Source organism: Labrus bergylta, chromosome 14 (assembly GCF_963930695.1).
Source record: "Labrus bergylta chromosome 14, fLabBer1.1, whole genome shotgun sequence".
Lineage (NCBI taxonomy): Eukaryota > Metazoa > Chordata > Actinopteri > Labriformes > Labridae > Labrus > Labrus bergylta.
This window is the reverse complement of record NC_089208.1, coordinates 2232197-2247142: the sequence shown is the minus strand read 5'-3', so window position 1 is coordinate 2247142 and position 14946 is coordinate 2232197. Positions and strand designations below refer to the sequence as shown.

Sequence of the window (14946 nt, the reverse complement as noted above, 5' to 3'; positions counted from 1 at the left end):
GCAGCATCAAACCGGAAGAAGCAGAAAACCTTGTAAACGGAACAGTATTTCCAGAAGAGCCTGGTGGTGAATATCTCTCATCTCTCGTTACATCATAAAAGGGATTGCCAGTTTGTGGGAGCTGAAAGAATTGAGTATATAGAAGTGCACACTACACAATAAGGTTGACCAAACTGTTTTCAGACCTGCTGTATTCTTTTAAAGGTCACATATCATCATCCTTTTTTTTAAACAACTTTAAATAAGCCTCAGAGCTCCTCAAAACATGTGTGTGAAGTTTCTTGTTCTAAATCCACTCTGATCCTGTATTTGATCATGTCTATAAACCCCTCTATTTCAGCCCTGCTCAGAACAGGCTGTTTCTGTGTCTGTAACTTTAAATATGTAAATGAGCTGTGTCTAACCACGCCCCCTCTCTGGAAGGGCTTGGGTGGTCTCGGTGCTTTCTCGCTCCATGTCCTATTGTTTACGGTGAGAAGGCAGACTCAGAGGGCAGAACAAACACCTAGCTGTGGGAGTGTCACCCACCTGGGGGAGGGGCTACTGCCCTTTGTGATGTCATGAAGGCAAAATCTTCAAACGGCCTGTTTGAGCACACATTTTTTGAAAAGTGGAGCAGGCAGAAGACGGAGAGGATGGACTTTTCTCATCATTGGGGGTTTTGTAGACGGACTAGAGACACATGTTAGAGTTAGAGGAACATGGTCTTGCTTCATGTGACCTTTAATGTTAGTCCTTTCGAAGTCTTCAAGTGTACAGAAGGTGCCAGGATATGAGAGGTTTTTAGACCACATTTTAAAAGTCTCTACAAAGTGAGTCCAAAGAGGCTTTGAGGCCTGATGAATATTTAGTTAAATTGCACAAGGATTTAAAAGATTTTCATCCTTGTCAGTTACATTTGTGGATGAATGTGATTCTGTTTCTTTTGCCGGCCTACTCTCACTAAAGCCTGGCACAGCAGGAAGAAAAGGATATTTTTAAAAAGGCGCCCCAAAATGAGGCCAAATCAAAATATGAATGAAGGGCTGTCGCAAGAATTAAGCAAATCACAGTTCGCACCTGTGTAGGAAATGTAAATAAATTCAGTAAAACCATTTTTAAACTCTAATTCAGTCCAGATTAAGACTAAAGCCGGATGTTTGAGAGCATTTCATATTTGTGTGTGTGTGTGTGTGTGTGTGTGTGTGTGTGTGTGTGTGTGTGTGTGTGTGTGTGTGTGTGTGTGTGTGTGTGTGTGTGGGGGCTGAGCTCTGACCTGCTGCTGTGAGGATTGCTGACCAGCTCGGCGGCGTTGGGCGGGATGCTCAGACCGTCGGGAAAGCCGTCTTCGAGCGTGGAGCCCAGGTCATGCTTGCCCTCCTCTCTTGCAATCTTGCCAGCAGCTTCCGACAAAACGAGACACAGCAGATAAACAAACTCCTTCATCCCACTCGCCCACACAACGCCTAAGCATATATAAATGAATACTTGACAGGGCACTTTTCTGTTTTGCCCGCTTACTCTAATTAATTGCAAGCAAAAATTACAAATATGGTAGTTCCACAGAGGTGCAGATGGACTTATACAAAATAATTATATTTGGCTGAAAGTTTCCCTTTGAAAAGATCGTTTTCAGTGTCATGAAACGCAGACTCCACTCGGGCGAGGAGCCAAATTAGCTCTGATTTTTTTGTTTTTGTTTATTCTCAGAATTTAAAAAGTTGAGGTTTGTGCACACCAATCAGCTGGTGGAACAAATGCCTGTTATCTCCTATAGTCAGCTGTCAGTGTGTTTGGGTCGGTCAGAGCCTAAAAAATCTGCAGAAACTGAACTGCTCTGAAGGCTTGAATGTCCAGTTTTTGAATGCAACAGTGACCACTGTTTGAGCTACATGGACGTACTTTATAAAGAAAAGGCCACTGATGAAGACAGCCTGCAGAGATAAGTCTGCAGAGTTGCCACAGGTTGATACTGTAAGCTAAAGGAAACATTCATGTTTGAAGCTTTGGAGGACACAAAGCCAAAAGCCTTCAGTCTCAGAAAATATATAACTCAATTAGAAATCCTCCTCCCACTCTGCTGGCACCCTTCTTCCCCGCTGTTCGAGATAAAGTGGCATATTTTCCAGTTTAATTAGAGACATTGGCATGAGACGTCACACAGAGGCAAAAAAAAAAACAGCAAACGTTGTTTTATAAGAGAGGAAACCACAGCTCATATTCAAGTTAAGATGATTAACCACAGTCTTACCTGTGAAAATCCTTTCATCAAACATCCTGAAACACAAAAAGAAGAGGGAGAAGTTTTTAGTTTGAGGGAGGGTTTGAGCTCTCGGGGTAGAAATGATGATGCATAGAGAGAACATGTGGAGAGCTCTTTGAGCACATTCACTAATCAGTCTCAGGGAAACAATCGAGCCACTGATTCATTCCTCTCTTATCACTCAATCCCTCAGACTAAAAATACATCTGTGGATGGGAATTTTTCTCTGGACTTCCTCCTCCTCCTGGCACATGTTTCTGCTCAGCCTGTCAGAGACATTCCTCTCCTGCTGCTTTCCTAATCTTCAGTCTAAAGTCTCCTTTATTTACGTTCGTTTGTGAAACTATTCACTTCAGACCTTAAACGTTTTGACGGGAGAGAGGAAATGTGTTTCCTTTTTATCGTTCTTTGAGTTTATGGGACTATCTATAATTACTTCACGATCTTCCTTTCTTAAGCCACATGACCTAATTTTACATATCGAGGTCATTGGTGAATAAGACTGATGGTCTGCAGCTGTTACTGTGACTTCTTTTTTTAAAGTAGCACGGGGAAACTTTTACAGTCCCTCTCCCAACAGGGTTTTAAATATGTTCAATCATGGTCTATGACTGATATTTTATAATTATTTTAGTGGTTTTTCCACAATCGAAAAGGAAAAAGAAATATGAAGCCGATTCTGCTGATACCTTTTTTTAAAACTGTATGCTCAGACTAAACGAGGGCAAAGTTTTAGCTCATGAGGTAAACGTGTTTTGGAGTAATCCCAGGATGAGTCTGCAGAGGGCGCTAAGCGGCTTGTCCTGTAAATCAGGCGACAGCTCCCCGATATGAAACCAAGAATTTCACCAGACTCCTTCAAGCCTCTTTGTAAGGCGCTGAAACCTCTTACATAGACTCTCTTCTCCCAGCAATGGAGAGCAGCCCTCCCCTGGCAGCCCTGCAGCGTTCTGTCCATACGCTGTACATATTCATAGAAAGCCCGTTGGTGACAGCAGCCGCCATGTTGGAAATGCTGTCTCAGTCTAACTTTCAGTCAACCTAACAACAGGCTGAGAGCTGGAGCTGAGTCGGGGTTTAAACCTCTTGACAAACCGTTACAACGCACCCGGCTAAAAAACTTGTCAGACAAGCGCCTAACTATGGATACCTCGCCAACAGGACGTTAGCGTTAAACCTAAAACACACCTGGGGAAGTTAGTCATTAATGTTTTCAGGATTGTTTTGATGATGTAAACTCTAACTAAAGTTACTGTCATTTGATTAAAAAAATCAGGGCATCATCAAACTCATTAACGTCTTGTTTCCATGCAAAATAACCTTTAAATAAGATGTTTAGTGTACTCTACTTTACAGTGAACTCAGATACTGAAGATGCTGTCAGGGAGAGGACCGGGCAGATCGAGAGGCCGAGCCAGTGGGCAAGGACGGACGCAGTCATGGCTGCTGCTGATGGTCTGGCCCTGAGAGAGGAGAGTGGTTTTGTCCTTGAACTGGTTGCAACTTAAAAAAACGATGAATAAGAGAGCTTCAGCTTTAAATGAAAACAAACTTCAGGTTTCAGTTAAAGCTGCCGACGATTAGGATAAATGATCGGTTCATTAAGATTTGAAAACGGGCTGTCACAAGACGAGAACATCAGGCCCCCACATCTGGAACATCTCACAGTGACAATGCCAACCTGATGCAATTCTACATTAATCACATTTCCCATCTTTCCCTAATTGTATTACAGTAATGAGCTGCCTGCTGGATTCGTTATCTGACAACAGGGCATGGCGGCTCGTTTAAATTAGCTCAAACAAATGGATGAGCCGAGCAGCGGCAATATGCTGGCGACTGAGGGAGAGTCATCAGGGACGCGAGAGGAGACAGTGAAGCAGTCAGCGGGTACTCGGTGTGCTGAAGGAAAACAGGCGTTAAACGGACAGATGGCTTAGGCCGGCTCGCTCGCTGCTTAATAAATGTTTCAGAGGAGATGCCATGCTGGAGTTTTCTGGAGAGGAGCTGGACGGTGATGAAGCTCCGAGTGAGTGAACTGAAATCTGCGCCAAGTGGCTAATTTAATTAGAGAAGAAGAAAGAAGGCGTTCATGTGCTCCCTCTGGAAACATCTTGAGGCAGAACTGATTCCTATAACATCTTTAAATGCTAACCACAAGCTAAGTTTAGCATGCTAAGCGTCAATCACCTTTTGACGATGAAGCGGATGCCGTGACGCTCGTCCAGGATGCGTTTGAGTTTGGGGACTCCGTAGGTGCAGGGTCTCTTGAAGGGGATCTGGTCAGGGATGCCGATGATCTCCACGGCCCCGGGGTCGCAGGCTATTTTACGGTAGGGAACAGGCACCATGTGATCGAGACCCAGAGCCTCAGCTGGAGGGAGAGGACACAGGGATCGAACATTTTTTATAGAAAACAAGTTTTTTAAAAGCAACAAAATATTTGCATTGAAAGTGAAAACATTTGGGGCACTGGTGGCGCAGAGGTCAGTGCGCGCGCCCCATGTATGGAGACTCTCTCCCTGATTTCCAACTCTATCCACTGTCCTATCTCTACATTAAAGGCACAAAAAGCCCAAAAATAAATCTTAAAAAATTAAAAATTTTATTAAAAAATTTACATTTCGAAATGATGAAAAATAACAGAGTAATCTCTCTGCTCTTTGATGCTGTGAGCGTGTCGGTTGAATGTGCCGAGACCACGTCCACCAGCAGGAAAGCTGCACCTCTCTGGACTGTTAAAAACTGCAGTTAAAATTCTCTTAGGGAGCTCTCACACTAGGCAAAGTTCCTCCAGACTGTACTGAAGCCCATTCCCCCCGCTGGCCTGCACTCACACTGTTCCAGGACTAACTGGGCCTGAGCACGGTTACCTCTTGTACAGAACGTCATGCAAGCTCTAACTAGTCAAACAAACTGGACTCTTCCTCTTGTGAGAGCGCCCTGAGTTGTTCCATCCAGGAAAGTTGTTCCATCCAGGAAAGTTGCACTTTGACTTTAGACTTCCAATAAAGACGAAAAGAACTCAGTGTTTTTATATATATTATTGCAGTGCTGAGGAGGCGGGATGATGCTACAGAACCACAGTGTGTCATTGGGATGAATTTGCATGAGGAAAATCAGCCTCCAGTGGCGTGCACACCCCCATGGAAAGGTTTGTAGGAGGGAGGATAATTCCAGCGAAAGAAGAAAGTCAACTTTAAGGGGAAGATAATCGGTGCTGTGGGCCGGGATCAAAAAGTCTGGAAACAGATCCCACGAGCCGCAATGTGGATATGTTTGGTTTTTACTTAATTTGGGGAAACTGCCTGTAGAGACACACACACTCTCCCAAACACACAAACACACACACACAGTATCTAATGGTTCAGTGCAGTCTTTTGAATACGTTTAAATACATTGCAAACAATGCAAATATTTCAGGAAGTGATCTCGCCTCATTTGGAAACCATCTTGTTTTTTTCTATTTTAGGGTCCTGAATATCAGGGAGGAAAAGATGATCAAACCAAAAACACTGATCCCAATCCTTCAACATCCACAGATACACACGGCAGCATCATCTCTGCTGCGCTTCAACAAAAAGCTTCGAGTAGGTAGAGAGATATTCATGTACAACGTGAGAATCCAGTCCAAAACAAAAATGAAAATATGCAAAATCGAGCGAGGCTTCCCTTACCATATCTGCTGTTGAACAAGATCTGGACACATTCCCTCAGCGTGTTGATGTCTTCAGTTTCCCGGATGAAAGAATCCCATTTTTCTGCAAAAAAAACAAAAAAACAACTCCGTTCAAACCGAGAGGCCCGCTGATTTTAAAGGCTTTATTTCAATGTGGTTAGGCAAAACAATCCAACATTAATCTTCTTTATCTACTCAGTATCAACTTGGGGAAAATGCAATCTTCTTATGGGCTTATTCTTGACATATTAGCAGCTTACCCCTTAATGTTTGAGCGTTAGCGTTCGTTAAGCCCTTTTGTTCGGTAAACAACACTTGGCTTTCTGCGTGAGCCTGCACATTCAGCAGGAGAACACAGGAGGGACGCTAAGCTAAGTGCACAAATCCTCGTCTGGGAGAGCAGACGTTCACTTCTGTTATTAGGTCAGGGAGGACGACGTATCGGAGCTCTACTAATACGACATCTTTGTTGACTTTAGTTGAGATGTAAGATTGAAAAACTGAGAGATGCAGAATTATTTTGACGTCATATATCGTCCTGGTCTCCCGCTCTGTTTCCCTCTCTCTCTCTGGTCTCCCTCTCTCTCTCTCTCTATGGTCTCGCTCGCTCGCTGGTCTCCCCTCTCTCTCTCTCTCTCTCTCTCTCTCTCTCTCTCTCTCTCTGGTCTCCCGCTCTCTCTCTCTCTCTCTGGTCTCCCCCCCTCTCTCTCTCGCTCTCTGGTCTCCCTCTCTCTGGTCTCCATCTCTCTCTCTGGTCTCCCCCCCCTCTCTCTCTCTCTCTCTGGTCTCCCCCCCCCCCCCTCTCTCTCTCTCTCTGGTCTCCATCTCTCTCACTGGTCTCCCTCTCTCCCTCCCTCCTCCCTGTGCTTGCAACACGTAGGAGGAGGTGGTACAGGGTGGCAGGAGGTGCAGAGTCTCAGGCTGGCACACTCTGAGCAGCAAAAGGTGAGGAGCTCTTTGCTCTCCATGTTTTCTCAGATATTTGTTTTCCTACCTTTGCATGTTTAGATTGCTGAGTTTTGTTATTTTAGGAGACCACTGGGAGTCCTGTTTTACAGCGTTCTTGTTTTCTCTACATTAGCTGTTTTCATTAGGTAGTTTTAGTGGGGAGGTGCAGAGAGAGAGACGACCCATTGCAAGGATGGCCCCTTTTCTTTTGTTTGTTTTATTATTAACCTTTAATTATTTTCATGTGGGGTATTTACCACAAATAAAGCTCTGGGTAAAAATCTGTGTGACATCCTGTATTTTCCTGGTCTCCATTCTTTTCTGAGCACCCATGAATTTTCCCTGCTCTTACAGTTTGCTCTTTCTGTTTCGTGTCTGATGAATAGTCCCCCACTCCTTGCTGCTGCAGAGCTCTCATCATGACGGAGCTCAAATCTTTCCACATATAGACGATGACCTGAGAGGGGGGGCACTTCTTACCGGCTCACTGTGAGTCCAGACTCGACCGATGTGATTTGAGTTCCAGAGACTGCAACAATCAAGCCAACAAGGGCATCTCGTCCAGATCAAAAACACACACATTTTTATGTCATGTGCAAAGGCTCCATCGTCTCCGCACATGATGAAAGTGTACCTGTATGAACCGGGGTCCGATTATAATAATAATCTATGATAGAGTTATATTTATTTACAGACTTTATTTGTAAGATAAAGATAAATATACCATGCACACACTGATTTCTGAGAAGCCATTTTGGACCCCATGACTGCAGGTCTATATTGAAAACGCTGAGCTGAACTTACTTTAAATCACCATAGTAACAGGCAAAGAGGCGGGACTTAAGCTTCCTAACAAACATCTACAATGCAACAATGTGTCAGTCAACTCAGCCCCGCCCCTAAATATGCAAATATGCGGAGCATTAAGCCTTCATTTAATGTGCGCAGAGAGATGGAGATCATTTTTTAAAACCAGGCTGTGCACATGTTTGTTCCTGCTGTGTCAGTGTCCGGATCACAGATGGTTACAAAAGACGTGACATGTCAGCAGTTAGACGTCAATCTTACCTGACTTTTCGTGAACGATAGAAAAGAGAAGCCTCTTCGAGATGTGGATACCAGGAGGGCTCTGACCCTGCTCACCGGTTAGCCTCGCGGTCTCATCTGAAAAAGAAAAATTCACTTGAATTTCAGTCTGAAATGTGAACAGGTGTTATGGAGCAAACCGTCTCCCCTGCTCAAAAGTAGATTCCTCGTCATACCCTGTAAACCAATCATGAAACTCTCACCGTCCTTGATGGACGTGCACATCTTCTCGGCCCCTGCGCTCCAGTTGGCCGCTCTGTCCTTGCCCAGGTTGAGGAGGGACATGGGTTTAAAATCCAGCTTCCCATCAGGGTGAGGTTTGGAGGACATGGGCATGCCGTACAGGAAGCTCGACAGGACAGAGTTGCTGGACGTGGCGGGACTTGATGGCGCGACCCCCGGCGCAGAGGTCTTCCCCGCGCTGTGGCCGCCGGGCGTCATGACGGCGGAGGCGGAATTGTGATTGACGTCTGAGCTGGGCTTGGATTCTCGAGACAAATCCTCTGCCGGCCTGCAGACAGAAACACAAAATCAAGAAGAAAAACAAGAAGAAGGTAATTTTGAGGATCCATCAGAGTGTCTGTCAAAAACAAATCTGTTTGAGTGTTTTGACATCTCCTTGACGATATTCATCTGTAGCTTCTCCACTTTCTTCCCTTCAGTTAAGTTCTCTTTATCTTAAAAACATAAACATTTGCACTTTGGTTTGATGCCGCCAACAACCAGTTAAGTTTCATTTTAAACTGAAACTGTAACTGTGGATGGGACAGGGGATATAAATGTCAACTTAAAATCTCTTAAAGCATACAAAGAACAATAGCATAGTGTCCAGATTAGACAGTAAGAGGAGGCATTGCAATCGTTCACAGGAGGGATGTCAATAGTTCCTCCTCAGCCAAAATCGGTCATCAGGAGTGTCTGCCAGAAGAGCTGCCACTACTGTTTGCTCAGCTTCTTCCAAGATGCTGTTTTTTGTTTTTTTTAAGGGATTCCTTCAGTGTTAATTGTCTGAAAGAGTTTTTAAAGTCACTGAGTAACTCCGGGGCTTTTGATTTACCCGTTAATGTGTGTTCTACATTTTGCTGAACTCCAGTCAGGATAAGCGTTGTATCCCCGACAGACGCCTCAGATTAGGTCTCCATGGATTTAACCAGCTTCCTCAGACAGCTTATTAACAGGCTTCAACAAAAGGGGGGGGCCGTTCAAATCTTACCAGATTTAGTAAAAGGAGCGAATATGAGACTCAAAAACAGCTGAAAACGTCCTGAAATTTTCAGGTTGAGCTGCATGTGTGAACGCAACAAGCTAAATGTTCCTGCTGGTCATTTTTCCACATGAAATCAGGGTGAGATGATGTGAAAATGCAGCAGGAAATATTCAGGAAAATGTACCGCAAGTGCAAGAAAAGATGATGCATTTCTTCTCCAATCTTTTGTTGATATATGCTGCTCTACATGTAGCATTGATATGAAAGTAAAGGCATGGAGCTCCATAGGGGATTTGATTATTAGTCATGATGTCATAACCATCCAGAGGTAGACTGACCACGAGCTACCTGAGAGTGAAATGATCGTTTTATGAGCAGGTAGGTAAAGGAAGATTTCAGGAACAGTCTGCCTGAAATGTTCTAGAGATTCTGAGGAGTGCATGTGTGAAAACATGAAGAAGTTGTTTTCTTACAGCTGAATTAAAACCTAAAACAATCCCTCACTAATGCACCAGAGCCTGTCTGCTACCAATAACCAGCTAAAAACACAGCTCGGTCCCAGTCCCCCCCCGTCACACAAACTTGTATATCTCTGCAAAGCATTAGGCTCACATGCCAAACTCAATTTTTTTCCCATATCAGAGTGACCGGATGTGAAACAGCTGCTTCTCATAATCTGATTAAAAGCAGCAACAAAGACCTCTTAGTGTGCAGACCGTACCGTTTGACTGTGAAGTGGATTCTGTGGCTCAGCTCCAGGATCTTCATCAGGGTCTTGGTGTCGTACTCCGAGGGTTTCTTCAGGGTGACTCCGTCAGGCAAACCGTTAGCCACCACGCAGCCGGGGTCCTTCTGGATCCACTCATAAGGCACAGGGACCAGGCTGCTCTTCCCCACAGCCTCACCTGCACGACGCACCAGAAATAAATATGCAAGTAAATCTCAATAAAAACAGCTTTTTCTCAGCTCCTGAAGAACAGAAAAATGCATTTTATTTGGTCTTTTATTTTGATTATTTGGTAAGAATGTATTTCTATCCAGGTAACTCTGAAGCACACATGTCAACGATGATCGAAATGAAAGCGTTTTGAGGCATAAAAAGGAGATCAGAGGTTAAACGACGTGACTCCTTACTGTAAAGTACAGTGAAGACTTCCTCCACCATCTTCCTCAGAACAAAGACGTTGGACTGAGCGTCCGATGGAGCTCTCGGTTTCCCGTGATCACCGTCCTTACTCGGTTTGCTGTGATCGCCTTCCTGGTCTTTGGTATGGGCGTTGGATGTGGTCAGACTTTGAAGACATGGCGCCCCTGAAGCCAGATGACAGACAACATTCAAATTCCAGTGAAATAAAAACATTGAAAGAACGTGTACAGGAACTTAAGCTAATTGTCAGTCTAAATGATTTGCAATACTGAAGTTGCAGTAGCGTAAAGGAAGAATATGCAACTTTTTGATCCTTGAGCACCAGCATGAAGGCTCGAGCAATCCCCTGTGTCCTGCATTGTTGTGTTAGCAACTGACACAGAATGAGCGTGATCTAAAAACTCTTACTAACATCCAAATAATCAGTGAGTATGTTCTTCTTCTTCTCTCTAGTTCTTGACTAAAACAGCTTTTATACACAAGGGGAGGAGCCGGCCGTCCCGTCCATGTAAACACGGCTCTGACAACAACACAGCCAGCGGGACTCGAGCTTCTCCCTCATTGTAGACAGTCAGGACTCAGAGACACATTTACACAGGACAGACTGGATCTCTGATATATTTATGTGAAACATGTCGCACATTCTTCCTTTAAGGTGAACTCTAAAGTGAGTCTCAGAAAATGATCGGCCGTTTTTACATTTCCACTCGAGGTCAACAGGTGGCTCAGCTTACTAACTTGCATACTAGTTTGTTTAAAAGAAATGAAGGCTGATAGACGAAGATTTTCACTTTGATTAAGACTGGAATACTTTCTCACAAAGCACACGAAGGAATACTGAGCCTCAAGTCTGAACTTGATGTTGAAGTTAACAATAGATCCTGAATGTTCCTGAATGCGGCGTGACCTTTAACTCCTCTATGACCTTTGGTTTAACCTCTCTAAATGACGAGCAAGAGTTGCAACATTAGCATAAATCTATCTCCTTAGATTTTATTTTGAATCCTTTTTTTCTAGAATATGCATACTGTGTGTTTGAAGATAAAAATGGTGAAAGTGCTCCTGTTTTGACTGCAGACATGCTGCATTATTGAGGCTGATTCTGCATGTGTGCGATCACAAAATCTGCAAAATCCTGCAGGGAGAACAAGCCTGACAATGACACAGATGGCGTCTGATGATCTGACGTAACTCGCCTCGTTGCTGCTGCAGCTTCAATGATAGGGGATCAGCAAAAAACTTACGGCAAAACTTGTAGAAGTCTGTCTGGATTTCCCTCCTGGAGTTCAGGAACACTCTGCCCTTTTCCGTGCCGACTGCGATCACGCTGTCCTCGTGTATCGTGACGCACGCAACCTCTGCGTTGAGCTTCGACATCGCCATGCACTGCAGAACAGAGACACAGAAATCGTTGATTCATAAAGTCAATACTAGAATGTTTCAGGAAGGCATGCAAGACATGAGTTCAAAAGCAGAACTAGAAGAACATGATTTTAGATTCCCCTCTCTGATACCCTGTTCAGTTTGATGCTTATCATTATAAACAAGAAACAGAAATATAACAAAGCTGTGTATTAGCATGTTTTCAGTTGGACTTTTCCTCATCTTGAGTCAACAGGGTAAGATCTTTAAAACATTGCATGATCGGGGACATACCACTGAGTCGAGCGCAGACACCAGGCTGGTGAGGATCTCCTGTCTGGCAGACACCAGCGGGACCTGCAGCTCGCCCCGGGAGTTGGCCCTGATGCCGTCGCATGCCAGCTTCCTCATCTGAGCCATGGCCTCTGCGGGGGAACCAGATGAAACACAGTTTAGACAGACGGGCCACAGCGCGACACACACGGGCAGAAACCAGTGTGTGTGAGCCCTGAACACACGCTGCAACGACGAGGCTGCATTCAAAGCAGTTTCTGCTGCACATTTAGTTTGACTTTAAGCAAATGTTAGCGTGCAAACAAGAGGACAGTCAGAAGGATGAGGGAGGAAGGATGTAAGACAGAGGAGAGGCTTCTTATTCACCTTGTAGGATTATTTAATTCACTCACATGGCAGATTCTGCAGCCACACTAACAACTCAGAAAGACATGACAGCTTTTACTACTTAGCTCTCAAGGAGGGGAAAAGGCGGGATAACATAACGTGTTACAATTTATGGGGAGGGGGACAAGAATGCTGGAATTATATGACATTAATCCAGTAGTTGATGAGACGGTTCACTGATCGGGTTTTAAACTTCAACATGATACAAATACAAAATGCAACGATGACCACCTCTTCAAGCGGACTCGGGCACAGTACCCGAGTATGGTACGAGTACGTTTGTGTTCAGAGTCAGACTGATCAAATGAACTGGACTTTGGGGTCAAGTGTACTCGGTTCAGGGCCCGGGTCCCTAATGTGGAACCACCCTAAGATTATACATGTTGTCTTCAATGTCATTAATGAGATTTTTTATCAAACAATGTGCAGATTTATTTGATTGTGCTGTTGTCAGAGAGGTATTAAAGTAAGAGACGACTGGACCTGGATGGAAAAACTGCATTAAAATGACATAAAAATTCTGCATATTAAACAGAAATTTCATACCAAAAACCTCCAAATCCCACAAACTACGATGTCCAGTGTGAATAAAAGTGAAGTGGTAAACGGATAGGAAGAGTTAAAAGGGAAAAACGGCTCGGCTAAAGCCAGGCACTATGTTCTCATGGCAACTGAAACCCGTCTCCTTGGAAACTAATCTCGGGGCATTTGAACAATGCAGCCCTGGCCTTTAATCTCTGCAGACACTGGGAACCATTATACTCGCCTCTGGCAAGCCCGAAACCACTGACTCAATAGAGAGAGGACACAGAGAGGCGGAGAGAGATAGGCAGAGGCAGCGAGAGAAAGAGGAGGGCGGGCGGGCGTGTGTGTGTGTGTGTGTGTGTGTGTGTGTGTGTGTGTGTGTGTGTGTGTGTGTGTGTGTGTGTGTGTGTGTGTGTGTGTGTGTGTGTGTGTGTGTGGTGGTGGGGTTCAGCTGCAACAGTCTGGATGTGCCAAGTCTATTGGCCGTCTAAATCTGCCTCCCCTGAGGCCACAGCAAACATTAGCCCCCTCCTAAATTATTACAGCCTGGAAATAGCCGGCCTCTTTCCCCTCGCATGTTTAAAAGGGAGACGAAGAAGAAGAGAGGAGCAGGAGGAGGAGGAGGAGAGAGGAGAGAGGAGGAAGAAGAGAGAGGAGAGAGGAGGAAGAAGAGAGAGGAGAGAGAAGAAGGAGAGGAGGAGGAGGAGGAGGAGGAGGAGGAGGAAGGTGGGGATAAACAGTCAGCTCAGGATAACGCTGTGAGCCAGGGGAAGCTTTGGGATCATTTTGCAGCCCTGTTATGGTTCATCTCAGAAAACGTTCTTGTGTGAAACTAATTTAATAAATCAAGAATCTTTTAGATGCAGTCTGGACAGTCGAGACATAAACTTTGAAGGCACGCCAAAACCGTCACTTTGGATAAAGTTCAGTTTTTCTTTGAGCTGCTGCACAAAAAAAACAGCTGGGAACTGAGGTTAGTTGGAGCTTTAGGAGCCTGTGTCCACTGACAATGTTTCTATAGGTTAAGAAATGTAACTTCTGCTTCCCTCAGTCGAGACCATTAGCTAGATTTTACTGCCTCCTTGATAAGGATCTTGATAAAAATGACCACTTACAGAGATGTCATGCATTTTGCAAGACCTTTAGAGTGTTTCAGACGTACACTTAACAACTTCAGCCCGATTTAGCCTCGACTTTTTGATTTGTACGACTAAATTTTGAAGTCAGGCCGAATTTCCAATCACGTGTTTTTAGTCCTGCAGCAAGACAGCTGATCACAAACCCGACCAGCTGCTCTGGTTGGATGATTTTTCTTACATGATTTTAAACATTTTAATTCAGACCCTGCTGTTTATCTTGAAAAAGAAAAATTGACAAGGTTTTTACAAGGTTTTTTTATAATGCACCTTGAACACACCTACACAGCTGTTTTCTCCCATTCAGGCTAATTATACCTCTGCTTGGGTTGAATCTGAGCAGAGCAAATCTAAAAACGGGTGGAGGTCACCGTCACACACTCCAGGAACAAAAAACAAACGGCTGCACTGCATTTGGCTGGGTGCTGTTCAATCTGTAGCAGGTAAAGCAGGTGCTGTGGTAAGCTTGGAAAAGCACTACAAGGAGTTTTTGACAACTCTTACTCCCAATTTTCAAGATCACAGAAGAAATACAAGATCACAAGAGAACTACAAGATCACAGGAGAACTACAATTCAATTCAATTCAATTTATTTTGTATAGCGTCAACTCATAACAAGTGTTATCTCAAGACACTTTACAAAAAGCAGGTAAAAGACCTTACTCTTTGTCTGTTAACATTACAAAAGAGCAGGTAAAAAGACCTTACTCATTGTTATATTACAAAGACCCGGCCTATCCATCATGAGCACTTTAGCAAAGCAGCAAAAGTTACAGAGGTAAGAAAAAACTGTCTTATTAAAAGGCAGAAATATTCGGCCGGATCCCCGGCTCATGACGAAACAGCCTTCACAGGTCTAGACTGCGCCGGGGTTGGAAAGGGATAGGGGGAGAGATGGGATAAGATGCAGGAAGAGGGATAGGGAGCGAGGG

General features: G+C 44.3%; 1 protein-coding gene across 3 annotated transcripts in view; it reads right to left on the bottom strand.

Moving 5' to 3' along the window:
• gtf2ird1 (GTF2I repeat domain containing 1) overlaps positions 1–14946 on the bottom strand; it is a 33916-nt gene that overhangs the window by 14034 nt on the left and 4936 nt on the right. For all 3 annotated transcript variants that reach the window (XM_065963351.1, XM_020655497.3, XM_020655499.3), the window contains exons 2-11: positions 11966–12096; positions 11554–11695; positions 10297–10473; positions 9884–10067; positions 8159–8466; positions 7938–8033; positions 5920–6003; positions 4433–4616; positions 2231–2256; positions 1256–1382 (exon numbers count right to left, since the gene is read on the bottom strand). In XM_065963351.1, coding sequence (XP_065819423.1) covers positions 1256–1382; positions 2231–2256; positions 4433–4616; positions 5920–6003; positions 7938–8033; positions 8159–8466; positions 9884–10067; positions 10297–10473; positions 11554–11695; positions 11966–12091 — 1454 coding nt within the window. In that variant the 5' untranslated portion in view covers positions 12092–12096. The remainder of the gene's footprint in view (positions 1–1255; positions 1383–2230; positions 2257–4432; positions 4617–5919; positions 6004–7937; positions 8034–8158; positions 8467–9883; positions 10068–10296; positions 10474–11553; positions 11696–11965; positions 12097–14946) is intronic.